This window comes from Musa acuminata, chromosome BXJ1-5, assembly GCF_036884655.1.
Source record: "Musa acuminata AAA Group cultivar baxijiao chromosome BXJ1-5, Cavendish_Baxijiao_AAA, whole genome shotgun sequence".
Taxonomy (NCBI): domain Eukaryota; kingdom Viridiplantae; phylum Streptophyta; class Magnoliopsida; order Zingiberales; family Musaceae; genus Musa; species Musa acuminata.
In genome coordinates, this window is record NC_088331.1 from 14,938,244 (window position 1) to 14,956,646 (window position 18,403).

Genomic DNA, 18,403 nt, shown 5'->3' on the forward strand with positions numbered 1-18,403 from the left:
GTCTCAATTAAAATTAGCTCACTTGGTCTTTTTGTTTTTGTTTCTTGTTTTCATGATAGAGCAAATAAATGTTCAGATGCTTTCAGGTATAGTGATTTCAGTAGACAACAACTATTCAAACAGCAAGTTCTGCAAATTTCAGTTGTAGGCAACAAGAATTGCAATTCTACTTGGTAGTATACAAGTGAATATTTTTTCGTATGGCACTTGCTACAAATTAAATAAATCTGCAAACCAACAATAAACGAACCCTGCAAAACTGTCAAAATGAAATCTACACATCCATCAAAAGCAAAAAAAAAATAAAAGGTCGACAGAGAATTATTTAATGAGCAACAAAGAAGATATTACTAATGCAACAAACTAAAGACACAAACTCAACAATTCCATAGGAGAATCCGTGTTTGTGGTCTCATCCTCTATATCTGCTGCAAGTTGAGTGCAGGCTCTGCAGCAAAATCAGGGGTGGCAGCACTAGGGAATGTGATTGAAGTAGCCACACAAACCAGCTCTAAACTTCTAAATGGTTCATCCATCATCGCATCCTGCCTCAGATCAGAGCAATTACAACAACTGCAGATGTCCAAACCTGAAATGTAGCACAAAAGTAAGAAACGAGTTCCACTTGTAAGGCAAGTAATAGCATATAGGCTAATAATAATCACCCCAAAAATGGTAGGTTCTAGAAGCATTAAGGTATTTCTGTAAAACCAGGAATCTGTATCAACTAAACCAAGTAGCACAATCTGTAAGGTCAACACAAGAAAATTTTGATCATGAACACATTAGCATATACAGGAGATTGCATTAAGCTTATATAGGTAGTCTTGTATTTCCATCTAAAAGAACAAGAAAAGAAAAATATTGCATTGATAAGACACTCCACAGACACTGGTAGCACAAATTTTAATTGCTCAGTGATGATTGTCCATGAAATTTAAAAAAGTGAACAGCTTGTTATCTTGCCTGGAAGAATATTGCACTCTCCTTTAGAATTACTTCAACTAGGAGCAAACTCACTAAGCCGCCGGTAGCTGCTTTTAACTTTGGCAAACAAAAGATGTCGTTCAGAAAAAGAAAAGTTTATATTGCAACAGGAACAACTTGCAATCGAAGGAATTAAACTTACCTGAAGGAGATAAATGAGGGGCTTAAGAGGTCCCATCTCTTCGTGAGAATAGAAAAGTCATACACATTGATTTTATTTGGTAGCTTCTTTTAACACTGGATTCCATGTGAACCAGTAAAATTGGCTGCATTGAAACAAAAAAGATGACAAACTCAAAGGAAAAGTTAGTGGTCTAGCCTAAAATCCAACAGCATTACCCAACTCCAAGAAATTATTTCACGCCACAAGTGTTTTCCAATTTTGTTTGAAAGAGTCGGCACATACTTTTGATGGAAGTGCAAGACTATGATCCATCAAAATGCCTAATTCCAATACTTTGTTACCAAATGGACATTTGGATACTTGAGTTATTTTGCAAGTTTAGTCAAGTTTGTTTTACTCCAATAGTCTGTCACCAATGGACATTTAGACACTTCTACAAGCCAGCTTGTCCAATAAATCTTGACATATGCAAGGTTAGAAAATTAAGAGCCAGATGGACATAAGCTGACACTGAAACCACCAGAAAAATATCAGTACGTACAATATACACAGACGAAAAAAAAAGAAGAAGACCAATGAACAAGCGATGTGCTAAAGAAGGGTAAGCCAAACCTTCTTCAGAGAATATTTGTAACATGGTACACGAAGACAACTAAACCAAATCTTGAACTATTTGAATACATGAAAAAATTTGAAGGGAAAAAAAGGTATTCTCATTAGATCCAACAGTCTTTTATATTGGACATTTGTTCATTTTCTATTGTTGCTAATTTCCACTTTATATATTAATTTTTGTTTCGAATTAATCTAAAGCATTTAGCTTCTAAGATTAACTATATATGTCTTATTAGATTTTGTACTTACAAACTCTCATTAACTAATAAATTTTACCAATAAATATATTAGTTTGTCTAAATTATTTTATTAACAAACCATTTTTAATCTTAAATATACCTAATAAATAAATCTATTATGAGTTGCAAGTAGGCAACAGCTCAATGGTGACATTTTGTAGCCTCCCATTCTTCACACAAAATGGAATTTTGCAGGTCAATCCCAAAACATTAAAAAAGAAAAAAGCCTTTGCTACAGTGGAGTTACTCTTTGGAGTTATCTTCAGAAAGGGATAGTGTTCATGACTAAATAATTACTCAGAAGGGCCTCATCAAAGTATAGGAGAACAGTTACTCCTTTCCAGGCTGCATAATACATGAGGATGGTTTCAACTTTCAAGGTTAGCAACATGGTTTAGCTAAATTTTTTCCACTACAAATATTTTCTCATCCACCAAAAAGAGGCTTAGATTCATTTAAGAGGCTACATTTATTATACCTCAAGTTGATAAAAACATGTTCAACCATTACAAAGGAGCCAAGATAACCTGGATGTCCCATGTAGTTTTTTCGTACATTGGAGATAGCCATATGGTAAAACTCTTCTAACTCATCATTTGAGTCATAATCAAACTCAAGAAATGCCCCTAAAACATTGTTCCCAAGTAAAATGTCCAATGCATGACAGTTAATCAGAAAAAAAGAAATCAAGGAAAAATTAAATTCAACTAATGATGTATAACCAAGGAAATAAGAGCTGAAGTAAAGAAAAAAAGGAAAAAAGAAAAGGATACCGCAACAATATTCATAATTCTAGAATCTACATTTTCTGTAGTAATCATAGCATAAGTAAACTAATTGTATATCTAAAAACATTATTGGTTTTACAATCAAAGTAGTTCATATCAACATTTAATGATGACAACAAATAGTATGAGGTAATCAGTAACGCAAATAGCTATATTTGCCAAGACAATTTATGAAACAGAAACAATAGCATGGAATTCATGATAAAGCATATAAAGAAACATTAAAGATTATTTTTAGTCACATTCTCAATATAAATCTACAATTCAAGATCCACAAGTTCATGCCATAGAGTTAAACCACACTAGTTGCACTATCCATAGCTCAAAACTCAAAAGAGAAGAGATAGAAAATAGAAGCTAATGACAAAATGGCTACCACATCCACCATTATTTTATATTTAACACCCAATCTTTTTTCCTATCCTCTGTCATCTGCAGAAATAGCTCCATCCACATATAATCTTCATGAAACCGCTCAACTGCCTTGGAGTATGCTACTCCATCTATGCCCTCTAGGGCATTCAGTGCTTGCATGCTTTCTACAATAAGTTTCTTGATAGTGGATCCAGTCTCAGAAGTTGACTTTGATGGTGAGGGAGTAACTGTCATTTTTCTCTCAGTTGTATCAGACTTTTTCTTTGAATTTTCACCTGGAGAAGTCAAACTACTAGTCTGGAGAGTGGAAAAACTATTTCTTTTTCCCCGACGAGAGCTTGATGGGTTGAAAGATTGGCTTCGTATGGGAACTGCAGACAGCACACCTGTACCACCAGATTGCTCATTAAATGATGCCTCTAAGCTCATCCCATCAATCTCCTCTCTATCATCAGTGTCCAGGGGATTATTGTTCGAAATATGTTGACAGAAATCGGATGCCGTTGTGTCTCCATAAATCACACACAATTTGTTAAACAAAGGGCATCCCTTCTTACGGAATCTCTTTGCAGACTTGTACACCTACATTGAGTCGCCATGCACCACCTTATTCACTTAATAAAACTAACTGGTAACGAATGAAAGTAAACCTGTTCGCCCCTGGAGAGCAAATTTACCTTATACAGGCGTTCCCACACCTCATCTGTCGCAGAAACAGAGTCTGTCACTGGGTTCCAGCGAACCCCTGTCTCCTTCATTAGGTTAGCAAAGTCCTTTTGTCGGGTTCTTAGTTGGTTGAACTTATTTCTGAGTTGTGTGTAAGTGTAGTTCCTTTTTGTTTGTGTGTTGAGAGTTTCCTCAATGGCACGCCATGCAGGCTTTGAAAAAGTTGTTGATGTTCTATTGCCTTTGTTAACTTCTGCCTCCATGATGTAGATGAACCTTTCTTCGATCTCATCTGGCCACACACTAACATTGAAACCACCCTCATCAACTATATCAGTATCATTCTCCTCCCCTTGAAAATCGCTTCCAGTAAAATCAGCCATCTAAAGAAAGAATAATAAACATATGCGTAAAACCTTGTACATGGTTATATAAAAACTACATCCACCAGAAAAATCAATAAATACAACAAATACACAGTAACACAATCTCAAGTAATGCACAATAAATTGACTTGTTTTTCGTAGAAAGAAATTTAAAACATATAATATGGAAAAGGAAATCAATAGTACTTGTATGACTCCGTTTTATCATAACAACCAGTGTCGAAAAAGTTATCTTCATCTTGGTGCTTTACTTGAAAGTTTTTATACAAGTAGTCTGGTCTACAGATAATTCATAACTAAAAACGTAAAAATAAAAAAGAGAAACAACTTCTCTAAACAAATCCTCCTCATACGAGTCTCTCTGTATCTATCAGCACCCCATGGAAAACTACGTTAGTCTCATTTATATGATAAACAAAATAGTCTAAGTAAATTCACAAGAAGTTGGTTGTTTAGTGATTCTTCATACAAATCTTCACTCAATGATATGTGTTTCTCCCAATGATTCTTTCGTAGATGTGCACAATAATTTTTGTAGCCTCAACAATAGAATTCCAGCAAAAAAAAAGCTAAAAACAAAATCTTTATTTACCATAGAACAATTTTGTGGCACCAAAATAAGACCACATATGAACAATGGATTTGTACCAACGACACATGAACAATGCCTACTGAAATAAATGCCAGGTCTCCAGCTTGTGAAAATATTTAGGCTTCAAAAGCAAAAATATGAGATTAAAGGAGCAATTCACACGACGTGTTACATTCTACAAGCGTTCGACAACCCAATCGAAACAAGAACAGAAACAAAAAATAATAACGAAGTGTTTGGTCAGAAATTAATCACAGGGTGGGGGCAACATCCTCTCAGGACCAAAAGCAAGAGGCGTAAATATTCGCCAACACCTAAAAACACAACCCAATCCTCGATCTCACAAACAATTGACGAATATTGCGGCATATCAGACGAACAACAGAGGAACAGAGAAGAGGAAGGCGGGTGGTACCACCGAGGAGAACGGCGAGGGGACGATCCCAACGTAGGCGATCGCCGAAGGCGAAGGCGAGGGCGGAAGGCGATGGAGGGAGCTGTGTTTCCTAGGGCATCGTTTTCGTTTTGTGTTTTTTTGCTTTTAGAAACAAAAACTTGAAAACCGATGCACGGAACATGTTTGGTAACGCTTTTCTCGACTTTTTATTGGAACTACTCCGAAACGTTGCAAACAAGAAAGAAACCCACGGGCTCACAGCCCGCGGCCCGTTAATTACAGTTACGGCCCATTAAATTAAGGAGTCATCGTGTCCTCCTCTTCCCCGCTAAAGATGACATATAATAGACGCGCAAGAAATGTCATGTCATAGTTACCTGTTATTGCTTGGAAGAGTATTAGAGACACACTTGTGCGAGTTCTTGATCTCTACGTAAAACCTAGACAGAATTAGGGTTTGTCTCAGACCATCAGGTTCCTTGCTAGGATTCCCTCGAATGTAATACCAGGGCCAAAAGCCAGTATCAGACCCCATTCACAGTCGCTTTCCCCGCTCTCCTTCTTCTTCCTGCTCTCCTCAATGATGTTCTCGAGGACATATATGATTGTGTTGCTACTGGCGTTCCCGTAGTCTCTCAGTGCCTGCCTACTTGCGTTGAGCTTGTCAGGACACAACCGCAGCTTGCTCTCCACCTTGTTCAGTATTGCAGGTCCCCCAGGATGCATTGCCCAGAACATGTCGTTATAGTTAACGTCATGGCTCTCTCCTCTTGCACCTTCCATCGCCAGCTTCTTGCAGAACGCCTCGACATGATCCTCTATAACCAGCGGCAGCTCCCTCCCCAGAAAAAAGCTGATCCCTTCCTCGGTGAGCTCACCCTGGATGGTCTTGTCGGTGTCTGGTAAGTACTGCTGGATGGCTGAGCTCAGCTCAAACATGGGGGTCTCCGTGCCAGGAATGGGATCTGTACCAAGGACAACGGCCCCTGCTCCATCTCCGAAGAGTGCGGCGCCGACGAGATCATAAGGACGGTGAGGGTTCGGCGGTCGGAAACCGACGATGGTAGTCTCGGAGGTGGCGAGCAGCACTCGGCTTCCTGGGTTGTTTTCCGCGATGTCCTTGGCAACGCGGAGTCCAGCGACGCCCCCGGAGCATCCAGCGAAGGAGATCATGACACGGGAGACAGAGGGATTGAGACGGAGGGCACGGGCGAGGTGGAGGTCGCCCGAGGGGAAGCGAGCTTCGCTGGAGGAGACGTAGACGAGGTGGGTGATGGCGGCGAACGGCCTCCCCCATGCCTTCACGCAGGATCGCGAGGCTTCGATAGCCATCTCGGTGACTGCTTCGTGGGAGATCTCCAGCCGCTGCCTCAGCGTGGGCTGGCCATCTCTTGCTAGCTCAGGGTGGTTCTCGAGAATCTCGTCGCACATCACCAGGTACCTTGTTTTGACTGTAGTTGTCTTGCCTGCACAACAAGAAGCTTATCAAATATGCTGTGGGTATCGAAATGGCTTTGTACAAAGCTGAAGGAAGCTCGCAGGAAGAAGAAGAGCTTAGGAGTTACAAAGTCGAGTGAGCTTCTTCTTGAGATCAGGATCAGTGCAGTTAGTGTTCCTGAAGTAGCCGTCGACGAGGAGATCCTGCATCACTAGTTGCTTAGGGAAGGCTTTTCCAAGAGCAAGAATATTGGTGGCTTTCCCTCGCTTGATGCTAAAGGATTCGGCACCTCCAAAGCTCCCCATGGTTTTTGTTGAGGGGAGGAGACGAAGGAGTCCTTGGCTTGCAATGCTATGGAAGTGAAGTGGGAACAAGCGGCAGCTGGTGTTGGAGTTATAAGCACTATATTTAGAAGCTCGAGTAATATGCTATTATTACATGATCTTGGCGTTGACAGTTTGGGGGTAAATGAAGTTGGTGTTTAGTTGGGGAATAATGCATGCATGAAGAGGAGTTTATAGTTAAGCAGTAGGATTGGGGTTGGTTATGTATCTAAACCGTAACCACGAGTGAGTGCAACCACTTTTTTAGATTCCTTGTCACGTAGAGAGAGAAGTATAACTATCTAAAGCTTATCCTTCCTAGGCATCTCTATCATATCAAGTCACGATTTAAGGAACGATTTAAATTCGACAAGCTGACAAGGCTAACTTTGTCTTGACCTAAGGCGTGAACAGTTGTTGACATACATCGGCCGTTTCCTCGAAATAAGTCATGATTCGAGTCAGAATATGAATAATATAATGTCTCAGTTGTCCATCAAAATTGTTCATCCTACGTTCAATGTTCTTAAAATAAGAGAGTAATTTGTCAAAAAAATGCATATATATATATATATATATATATATATATATATAAAACAAAATAATAGGATAACGAATAAAATGTAAAATACGTCTATATTTCTAGATAAATCAAATTGGATCGTAGACCGGTTTTCCATCCAACCAATTAAACCACGGATGCAGCCTGGTTTTGATAAGCTTGTCCAGTGTGATTAAGATTGAGATGTCATAGGATGACAAAGTTCGTGGAAGGGATATTTGATAAGAGTGATGGGCGCATCAGAATCGTCACCCTTCGTTCGTCTATTATTGCCCTCAACATCAGCCATCCTTTTTGCTCTATTCTTGGGAATATATTCTTTTCCGATACAGTACAGTATAAACACTACAGAGAGCAGTCACATCCTCAGAGGAGTTATCTTACTGTTTGGCCACTTATGGCCGGCGGTTCTCGTTGCCCCACCGCAACATATACTTCACCCGTCACCTCTCCTTTCATATCATGTCGACCCTCGAACCATCAAGACAAAGGCACCTGCACTCACTGCTCCGCTCGGTCCTCTCTGTACCACGCTATAATAGAAGCAAAGAAATGAAGGAAGAAAAGCAAAAAAAAAAAACACATACAAATCCATAAGGGTTCTCGGGAAGCAGTGTGAATTCCATTGGGTTTTTGAAGTCACAGGTAGCCTTTTATGTATAACTTGTTTGAAGTTGTCTGGAACACTGTGAATCGCTGGCACGTGTACATGCATGGGTTACCTTCGTACGACGAATGACTTTATTTTGGTTGGGAGGAGATAGTGAGTTGTTTGTAGGCGAAGAAAATGCATTGGCACCCGATTCATCATGGCAGCGCCTCTGTTATCACATCATTGCCACAGGTAGGGAAGCTTGTCTTCTCCTTGCACCAGTGTATCTCTTTTCCTCTTCCTGCATACTTCGTCGCTTGTCATGCGGCTCTTGGAGCATGACAACCACCACAAGAAGAACAGCCGCGCCGACCATAAGAGTAGCAGTAGCAACATCGTGTCGTCCTCTTCTTCCTCAAAGTCCTCCCCTTCCTCGAATCCCTCCGTCCTCATCCCACCTACAATAAGGAGGAGGACCGTGGAGGAGGTGTGGAACGACATAAGTCTCACCACCCTCCAGCACGAGAGGCTCCTAATACCTTTAGATCATCAAAGCTACCACCACCATCACCCAGCCTCGTCACCTTCCTTCAAGGGCATGATTTTACAGGACTTCCTCGCTGGACCACTGAACAGGCCCCGCACCATCTCGCCCCACGCCGTTGAGGAGCTACCGCTGCTGCCTCCTCCACTCTCTCCCACCCTCCCTCAGACCGCCCTCAGCTTGAACTCCGGGATGGAGTTCGAGTATCTGAGGCCTCATGCCGATTCCCACTCCAATAGTAGTTCGAATGGCCAGAACGCCTGCTTCATCCCCTTTGCAATCTCCGGTGCGATAGACGGTCCACCATCTCCCACCGCGCTCTTCTCGTTCTGCTCCAAGAACAGGTTGCCGGAGAACTCCGTCGTCGGTACAGATCGTTACCGTAGGAGAATGATCAAGAACCGGGAATCTGCCGCCAGATCACGCGCAAGGAAACAGGTTGGCGTGTCCCTTCTCTCTCTCTCTCTCTCTCTCTAAGTCTTTGGTCTTCTAGCATAAAAGATTATGGACTTGGTTATAGGCTTACACCAATGAGCTAGAGTTGGAGGTCTCCCGTCTGAAGGAGGAGAACGCCAAACTGAAGAAGCAATACGAAGAGGTAATCAAATCCTTATTTAAGTTCTGCTCACAATTACACTCCATTCATTATAGGTGTTCCAAGTGTTTCTTGCGTCTCTTTTTCGTGTTGTTTGCACTGTGGGCAGCTTCGTTCCGCAATGGCTGCCCAACAACTCAAAAGCAACACACTCCAAAGGAGCTCCACCGCGCCATTTTGAGGAAGAATGTCGGAAAGAAAGGAGGAGCGCACATTTAGCAGCAGCAGAGAGTCCTCTCGCCACGCTTTCATCAAAATCTTTCCTTCACTGCTAAGTCATGCCCTCCCCTTTCCATTTCCCTGAAACAAAACAGTCAGTCGTATTATGCTAGTGCCTGTGCAGAAATAGTATGTAACCCATATTGTCATCCTGAACTCGAGCATTCGATGAGGAGCCTGTCTACCTGCCCCTCCTCTCTCTCGCTCACGGTTTATGTAGGACTAGTTGTGGTACGCATCGAACCCAATGATGTGGTTGATGGTGATTGATATAGATGGGAACAGGGATTAAATTGATGCTGACTCGTTGGGAGTGGTGTGGGCTGCCCCTCCAAGAAAGGGGTAAAAAAATTTATTATGAATGATATGATGAGATCATTTCTTGAAATAATATATATTTATATTTTTTAAAAAAAATATTTTTTAGTTATATAGCTAAATTATATATATTAGTAATTTAATTTTTAAAAATTATAATATGTAAGGAATGTAAATTAAAATATTACTTGAGATGTTATGGTATGAAGGCCGGGTAGAGGAGGTTGATATCAGTTTCAATTGTGTTGGTATTTTTGTTTAGTAGACTTAACTAATTAAAGTGTGTGAGATGGAAATTTTGAATAGTATATTACATGAAAATGAATAAATTAAAGTTTGATATTCATCTTTTATATCGATCATAATTTTAAAATAAGTAAAGACTGATAATTTCATATTTATATTTGAGAGGTGTATATTTAATTAACTAATATACTAAAATAATATAAAATTTAAAATTATCAAAAGATGTGATTGAAATAAGGCTTCAAATATCAATGTAAATAATTTTAAATAGTTTATAATAAGATATAGATGATGTTTCAAAATGTGACCCATGACTTTTAGTATTTAAGGCAAACATCACAATAAATTATAATTTTATTTGATTTAAAAATTAAAAGTGAGTAATGAGAAATTAGTTATTATTGAATAGAGGATGACAGATAACCAAGCCAATGATGCACATTAAACATTAATTGGAATAATAACTGAAGTAAGAGTGATTTGCTAAGTGATTTGTAAAGTTAACGGTGTCATGTTGTCTTTATTCATATCCTTTACAAGAAATAAATAAAAAAGAACTAAATAGAAGTGTTATTGTTTATAAAATTAAGAGACAATTAATGTTCCCACTATTATGATGTGCATATAAAATATTCTATATAACTTAAGTATTTGTGAAACTAGTCTGAGTGATAGAAGTGCTATTATCGTCCAAATAATGATGTATTTATTTCTCCATTAGTATGAATAGATAAATTCTACATATTATATATAATATGATGAGAAGTACCAGAGTTGATAATTCAATTATGTGGATGAATAGTCGAAGTAATCATGATGTTTACTTTAGGCCAATTTGGTATGACCGGAAGGTTGAGTCAAGATCAATAAACTTTTGTTATGTATCCTATTTTATCATAGAGTTGTTAGATGATTTTTTGTTGATTATTAATATTAGATGCTAGAGTTGGCAAATGACTTTTTATCACAGTGGTTATTATAGTTGAAGTTATTTCTCAAGTTATTTTAGTTAAAGTTATTACCATAGTTGACGAGTTGATAATATAATGAAAGATAATGACCTTTGTATGTTATGTATTCAGGAGGCATCTTGTTTAATCATTTATTGGAGTTTTTATTGCTTTAATTGCTCTTTCCTTTAGATATTTGATTGAATTGAATTGTGATAATTGATCTTATCTTTTTTTTTTTTATTTTAGATATATTTCATGATCAATCAAGTTATCACAAAATTCTTCAAATGACAATGGTAAGTCATGTGCCTAAATTATTATTATTAGTTCTTTATATTCGTCTATGAGCCATTGAGAGTACGAACTATAAATTCTTCATTATTCATGACCTAATAAAGTTAAGTCATCTATAATAACTTTTAAATTTAGATTATTTTTATCAAAATAAATAAAAGACTTAGTATGCTGAGTATAAGGGTGATTAGTGAATGTGGTTTGTAACTTAGACTATGTTTCTATTGTAGTGTTGTATAAAAAGATTAATGATGCTATAAAGCTAGTAATTTTAAGGCTTGAATGGCTTATTGAATAAGCCTATCTTGATAGAACCATAATTTATGATTAGGATTTGCCATTAAGATTGACTATTTTGTTATTTCAATATTTTTGGGTGAGCAATTGAGAGAGTCATTGACATAATCTGGAAGATCATATTTCTATAGAAGGTTAGTAAATTGTATTCGTTAGGATGTAGATTAAATCACCGTTGTATTAAGGTAGATTAAATCAAATCAATATCAAGAGCAAAATCTTAACGCTCAAGAGGTGTCATCGAAGTAAAAGTTTTGGTGGTCAGAAGAGAAGCCATCGAATTAGATCTCACAAGTAGTTGGAAGAGAGTGCATGCCGAAGTAGCAGTGGACAATAGCAGATTTAGGGAGGGGCCAATGATATGCAATATCGTCGTAGGTTACAACAAAGAACATGCTATTGGTCATGAGTTAGAGAAAAGGGAGTGTCGCCTATAATGGGAGAAGGTGGTCGATGGAGAGGAGAAGACATGGGTGAGGGAGTAATGAGACACCCTAATCAATGAGCAATAATAGTGAGCAGATATGCTATAGAGCATATCTGTTGTTGCAGCGAAGACAGTGACGTAACAAGGGGATTAAGAATAATCAAGAAGTGATAGACAATGTTATAGAGATTATGATCGTTGGATCTACATATGTGGAAAATAGAAGATAACTTTACAGCAGAGAGAGGATGGCTACGAGGGAAGATAGTAGTTCAAGGAGAGAAGGCAAAATAGTCATGATATAATGAAAATTTTATTGTGAAAAAAATAATGATATCATTTGAGATAATATATATATATATATATATATATATATATATATATATATATATTTGTACAGATTTTTAAAATTATTTAATTATATGTTTAAGTCATGCATATATATATATATATATATATATATATATATATATATATATATATATAATGCTTATTGTTTCTTAAATCATATATTGATTGGAGGTTAAAATATAAAAAATATAACATTAATATTTCATATTTATTTCTATCAGAGAGGACGTTGCCATGGTGTTCTAAGCGGCGCGGGCCACCTGCGGTCATCTCGAGCGCATAACTGCAGTCCACCATGACCCACCCAGTGTTGGTTTGCCTTCCATGCATGTGGAACTACTGGAGTTTTGTTGTTCCGCTAATTCGGCTCTCCTCCCATGTTGACCACGGTGGAGCTGCGGTGCCACGAGGGGAGCGGCTTAAACGTTTCGCCTTTTGACCCAGGTGTAGATTGGCCATTCGTCACCGACATCGTGTCGAACGTTGAGCGTCACCATGAAAGCAAGTGAAGGAGGGCTATCAAAGTTGTCGCACTGTTTGATTCCCATGCTTTGACCGGACGCGGCACCCGACGGTTGGTCAATGTAGATGTGGGTCTACAAGAAAGCCAACTGGCTATTTAGGTACTCACCTGTCGAATCATCTGCATTCCGGAATATGGAAACATCGCAAAACAAATTGTTGAAGCCATCACGACCTTACACATTTCCTTTGCATCACATTCGCTGACAGATTGATTTAACTTAATCATCTCAACATGCCGCAGGCAAGACGAAGGACACCATCCAAGAACTCTTCCTTCGAACTACATATGCAAAATTCTAAATGCAGTAATACAATTGGGAATATGTCTCACTGGATTCTCAGTTGTCTCTCTCGCCTGGAACCTGAAATCGATGGTCCGCAATGCATTAGATTCCAAAGAATTAAAATCCATCAGATGTTGAATCCACAAGCATGCATATACTTGAGCCAGTCCAATGCATGATAAAGGAGGATCAACATTATAAATCGCCATGAGCTAAATATAGACAAATAAAACATTTTATGGAAAAGAAAGAAAAAGGCTAAGCAACGTAAAAGGATGACTTCCCATTCTACAAACAAGTGCAAGAACTTTATTTATATCATGCACCGACAGAAGAATCATATGGACTTTTCTGAACCCATTGGCCAAAATCACTAGCAAGAAGATCACATAAAAAGAATTTCTATTTTGGCTCTAAGTCAATTCTTTTAGTCAAGATATGCCCAAAACAAACGGACAGTTTCAAATAGTTGTATCTTTCACATACTCAGATGAAATAAGAACCCAAATCTAATGCTGCTAAAGTCCTAACAACTCTCAAAATCATTGCTTTCTGCAAACTTGCACAGTTTGATGTTCATCAACTTTCACCTTTGGCAATACATGAATCATCAACTTTCAATTTGATTTGATCCTCCAGCAACTTGCCGTCCTTTGGCACCAAACAAGGGATTCCATTGACGATCTAAATAAAGCACCAAAAGCAAGATCAGATAGTCATGAGTACATAAGATCTGATATAAGCAGTGACATGCATGATCTAGCACAAAAGTAAATGACAGAAGCAGAAATATAGGAACTTGAGAAAGTCTACAACTTTCCCTTTTTCCTTGACTCTTACAAACAAGTTCAAATTTCAAACTCCCACAGGATATTGCCAATATTATGCATATTTCAGCCACTTATATCAGGGTTTTCTGAAGGGATCGAGCATAGCAAAAAAGAAAAAAAAGAAAGAAAGAAAAACACTATTTAAAGCTAAAAAACTAGGAAATATATCATGATAATGACCCTGAAGTTTCTACAGCTAAATCCATATGATTTTCTGTACCATGTCATTGACCTTTTACCTTAATACTCTTCCAATGTTTTTCCCCAAAGCAAGAATTGGTTCATAACCAGGTTTTAACATGAAGTCATGATAACTTCTTAGAGATATCACAACTACGGAAATGGATTTTAGACGATGACAGACGGATGAACATTGGAATAATAAGTTTGACTACAACAAGTTGAAGTAGAAACTATGAGATGAAAATCTTTGTGCAGAAGTGACAATTCAATTAATCAAGGTAAAACTCTAAAGAAAGTCTAATCTATGTATGACAAACCATTAATTTCTCTTTCTGGAAATCTTAATAACGTGAAAGTCCAGTCAAAAAAGTTGGTGCCTCGAGAATCAAGTATCTGAATTCTGAACCTATACTAATGCAATAAATTATACAACTTCAATTATCCATAGTCTAGAATTTGTTTCCAACCATACGACAGCCTCTACCGGTGCAAGAGCCTAGATGACCTGCATCCTCCCCAACAGTTGTCCTCCCCTACCGCCCACATGCTCGGCCGAGAGGTTCCATGTTCCATCCAGACAATAGTATCTCAGGGGCCATAGAGGACATGGCTTGTCTCGGCCCCAATATCACGTTGGTTGTTTTGGGATCGAATTATCTCTCTGTCCGTTATGAAAGGAGTTATGAACGTATTTAGCTTTCTACAGAGAACTATTGTCTTTCTAGCTACAACTCATATTGCAGAGAAGATAAACTAGCTAGGTGCTGCAAAGACACAGCAGAAGATAAGCACCAAAATGCATCAGTGGTCTTTTTCTCCTTTCTTCTTCTGAATCGAACATCAGAGAATTGTAGGGTGATTAGAGGAGAGGGAAAAGATAATCGAGACTCACCGGAAACGAAACACCGACGGCATCGCTGACCAGGGACCGGGAATCTGGACAATGCCTGGAATGGAAGAGCAAAACTTGGAGAAATGAATGAAGCAATTGCATGGGTAGAGCCGAAACAATCTTCTTCTGGTGGAGGGAAAAGAACCTGAGGGGCTGCTTGGAGAGAGGGCAGACCAAGATTTCGGAAAGCACCGTGAGGAGTGCATTGCCGCCACCTCCGCCGCCGTCCTTGAAAAGGAGAACACGGGATACCCTCACCATTCCGCCACCACAATCCGCCCCAAATTTGGTCGCTCGTGCTATCGCCCGTGGCTTTTCGGAGCAGGACGACGTACAAATTGGGCAGGCAGGCCGAAGCCCATTCCAGCCCAAAGATTGAACTGCTTCAACATTTAAGATCCGATCCGATATGATCGGATTTTTTTCGATTTATCGTCAATTGTATTAAATGTTATTTTTATTGTCACGGTGGGGATGGATAGAGCACTCCGCATTCATTCACATATCCGTTCCCGCTTAGTTTATATTATTATATAATATAATATATATTTATTAAAAATAATATGAATAAAAAAAATATACGAGAATTGAATATCATTCATTATATTTGATTGTATTTATATTTATATTTATAAATATTATTTTTATTATTTATTATTTTAATTTTATTAATTAATTTAATAATAATTTTATTTTATTTTTTTAAAAATAAAAAATTAAATTAATTAAGAGAATATGAAAACCCGTGGGTTCTTTACCCCAGTGGGATTCCCCGTGCCTGCCCCCCATCCTATTTAAATGAGAAATGAGATAGCACGTGAACTCACAAGAACTACATGTAGGTGAAGCTGAGGATTTAGGACCACATTGCCTCTTTAATCTATTTGGGACAAGCAGTCTAATCCCAGTCTGGCTCACCAAATTGGACTGGGGTTGGGCACAATTCCTTATTATGTTTAATGTCTTTATGTGTCAGTTAGTTAGGCCCAATTAGGACTATTGAGAGCCAGCATTTTAGAATAATGTTCTGCTTATCATTTTATGTGGTTTGCAGTTTAAGGATATCTGCTATTCTTTATTTAAATCTCTTGTACTGCATTTTGTACAACAGTCCCAACCCAATGTACGTTTTGTGACATGCATCCATGGAAATCGAACAAGGCTTTTAACATGGTTGGTAGCTTGCCCTCTCAATTTTCTTCTTCTTAATCATACTCGTAGTTCTGATCCCACCAGCACATTAAAAGGTAAAGCGTGGGCAGAAAACCGACTATCAATCCAACTGCAAATGGAACTCCAAAGAAGACGAATTTGTCTTCGTCGTAATCATCATCGTCTTCCTTGTGGTTTGCTCCACTCAGAGTTGAGTTGCAGAAAAGCATGGAATTACTGTAGAGGCCGGGATTTCCTTCGAAACTTGAACAGGGGAAGCTCGAGAACTGACCTCCACTTGGAATTACTCCTTGCAAATGATTGTAAGCTACACTGAAGAAAGACATAAAAGTAAGCCCAGCGAGAGAAGGCGGAATGCTTCCTGACAAATCGTTGTAAGACAAGTCCAACCTCTCCAAGTTGACCATGCTTGATAGCTGCTCAGGAATAGAACCTGAGAAGTTGTTCCAGCTTAAATCCAACAGATGAAGATACTTCAAATTCCCAAACTCTTTCCAAATTGATCCATTCAATCTGTTATGACTCAAGTCCAATGCTGGTGGGAAATGCGTGTAACTGTTGTAGATGAATGCCGCATCGATCGGCTTACTTCTATACCAGTAAAACAATGGCGTCTCAGGGGAAGAATCGTCATCCTGCAGGAGGGTTACCCCTGAAGTCAAACTCTTCAGTTCTGTCAAGGAGACTGGGATCTCCCCATAGAACGAGTTGTTTGACAAGATCAAGCGAAAGAGATGATCAAAACCTCCGAACCACGACGGTATCTCTCCGCTCAGATGATTAGATGATAGATCCACACCTCTTAGCTCTCTGCAATTTCTTAACCACGAGGGGATTGAACCTGTCAAACCACAGTTTCCCACGGTGAGAGAACGTAGGTTTGGAAACCCTCGGATTCCGTGCCCCGGCATTTCTTCACCTTGGAAGTTTTGGGCCAAACCAAGCACTGTCAAGTTATGGCACTCTTGGAGAACTTGCAGTGCCTCCGAAATATTTGAGAGACTATTTCCATTCAGATTCAGGTAGGAGAGGGATCGAAGGTTGCTAAACTTCTTGGGAACCTGTCCACTTAATTTGTTGAGAGACAAATTCAAGATGTTCAATGCCTTGCAAGAAAAGAGAACCTCCGGGATGAGCCCTTGTAATCTATTGTATCCAAGGTTGAGCGTGGTAAGACGGACTAATCGTCCGAAGTCGAGGTCGATGCTACCGCCGAGAGAATTGTTCCATAGATCAAGAGACGTAAGCATCGAACACAAGGACAACGACGCGGGCAATCGACCCACAAAACCATTGGATTTAGCTGAGAAAACCTCGAGGTTTTGCAGGCCGTGAAACACGTCAGGAATGTTCCCGGTGAATCTGTTGTCAGAGACATCCAAATGGTGGAGGCTTGTGAGGTTTGCTATACCCAGTGGCAGCTTGCCTGACAAGCGGTTTCTGCCTAGATCGAGCACCTTCAAGAGCTTCAGGTGGAACAGCTCCGGCGGGATGGGGCCTCGGAATGAATTGTAGGAGAGGTTGAGGAAGCTCAGCTTGTCCAAAACAGCCATGGACGTCGATAGAACCCCTTCAAGACCCTTCCCGGATAAATCAAGACCGACGACTCTCGTGACACTGAGCACGCTAGAATTGGTAGAGGACGAAGAGGAGATCGGGGAAGAAGAGAATAGAGCACAATAGACTCCTGGCCAACTGCAACAGTTGGTGTAATTAGCATCGGCAAGCGGCCAGTCGTGGATTTGGGTGACGAGGCTGCGTGATAAACCATACAATGCTCCGAGATCGTTTGGGTTACAGCTATGGCTGTAGGAGCCGTAAGCACCGGTATTCTGCATGTAGAAGAGGAATAGTAGTAAGAGAATAGAGTCGTAGTAAGGATAGGTTGAAGATGCCTTCCTCATGAGACTCAGATAACAGTGGAATGGAATGGCAAGGATGGAGCGAGTTCGGAAGAAGAGTTATATAAGTCATAAAATCTGACAAAACGTGGTTTGACTTTTTCTCCCAGGCTGCTTCTTTTCTTCTTATAAGACGGAAGGAAAGTCCTCTTATTTACAAATGGACAATGAAAAAGGTCAGCAAGATAACAGGTTGGGGCGTTCCTCCCAAGCGCATAAAAAAATATGTTAGATGTGCTTGATTTCTTCACGTCTTTTTCTTTGAATAGAAGTCTATTGTTATTTTT

The 18,403-nt window shown here is 39.3% G+C and overlaps 5 protein-coding genes across 6 annotated transcripts; 1 reads left to right on the forward strand and 4 right to left on the reverse strand.

Annotated features, from left to right (window-relative positions):
- Positions 1 to 260: 260 nt before the first annotated feature.
- On the reverse strand, positions 261 to 5,331 carry LOC103985286 (L10-interacting MYB domain-containing protein). 2 transcript variants are annotated; one of them, XR_010513469.1, is made up of 6 exons: positions 5,188 to 5,331; positions 3,806 to 4,177; positions 3,130 to 3,710; positions 1,130 to 1,253; positions 666 to 1,044; positions 261 to 589 (listed from the first exon to the last, which is right to left on the reverse strand). XR_010513469.1 is itself a non-coding variant. In XM_009402941.3 (3 exons), the coding sequence occupies exons 2-3, from the start codon at positions 4,175 to 4,177 to the stop codon at positions 3,141 to 3,143; spliced, it is 942 nt and encodes a 313-aa protein (XP_009401216.2). In that variant the 5' UTR covers positions 5,188 to 5,331; the 3' UTR covers positions 2,965 to 3,140. The 2 variants fall into 2 exon arrangements, 1 of the variants encoding a protein (XP_009401216.2); XM_009402941.3 differs by lacking the exons at positions 261 to 589; positions 666 to 1,044; positions 1,130 to 1,253 and having other exon boundaries at positions 2,965 to 3,710.
- A 129-nt stretch (positions 5,332 to 5,460) lies between these two features.
- On the reverse strand, positions 5,461 to 6,966 carry LOC103985293 (type III polyketide synthase B). Its single transcript, XM_018825993.2, has 2 exons — positions 6,735 to 6,966; positions 5,461 to 6,635 (listed from the first exon to the last, which is right to left on the reverse strand). The coding sequence occupies exons 1-2, from the start codon at positions 6,910 to 6,912 to the stop codon at positions 5,632 to 5,634; spliced, it is 1,182 nt and encodes a 393-aa protein (XP_018681538.2). The 5' UTR covers positions 6,913 to 6,966; the 3' UTR covers positions 5,461 to 5,631.
- A 1,249-nt stretch (positions 6,967 to 8,215) lies between these two features.
- On the forward strand, positions 8,216 to 9,718 carry LOC135675000 (protein FD-like). The gene is made up of 3 exons (XM_065185266.1): positions 8,216 to 9,066; positions 9,149 to 9,226; positions 9,333 to 9,718. The coding sequence occupies exons 1-3, from the start codon at positions 8,407 to 8,409 to the stop codon at positions 9,402 to 9,404; spliced, it is 810 nt and encodes a 269-aa protein (XP_065041338.1). The 5' UTR covers positions 8,216 to 8,406; the 3' UTR covers positions 9,405 to 9,718.
- Positions 9,719 to 13,112: 3,394 nt separating this feature from the next.
- LOC135675001 (uncharacterized) lies at positions 13,113 to 15,370 on the reverse strand. The gene is made up of 4 exons (XM_065185267.1): positions 15,188 to 15,370; positions 15,043 to 15,097; positions 13,728 to 13,821; positions 13,113 to 13,215 (listed from the first exon to the last, which is right to left on the reverse strand). The coding sequence occupies exons 1-4, from the start codon at positions 15,301 to 15,303 to the stop codon at positions 13,181 to 13,183; spliced, it is 300 nt and encodes a 99-aa protein (XP_065041339.1). The 5' UTR covers positions 15,304 to 15,370; the 3' UTR covers positions 13,113 to 13,180.
- An 824-nt stretch (positions 15,371 to 16,194) lies between these two features.
- On the reverse strand, positions 16,195 to 18,133 carry LOC103985291 (phytosulfokine receptor 1-like). Its single transcript, XM_065185268.1, has 2 exons — positions 16,606 to 18,133; positions 16,195 to 16,527 (listed from the first exon to the last, which is right to left on the reverse strand). Exons 1-2 carry the CDS (start codon positions 18,117 to 18,119, stop codon positions 16,248 to 16,250), a joined length of 1,794 nt encoding a protein of 597 aa, XP_065041340.1. The 5' UTR covers positions 18,120 to 18,133; the 3' UTR covers positions 16,195 to 16,247.
- Between the last annotated feature and the right edge of the window lie 270 nt (positions 18,134 to 18,403).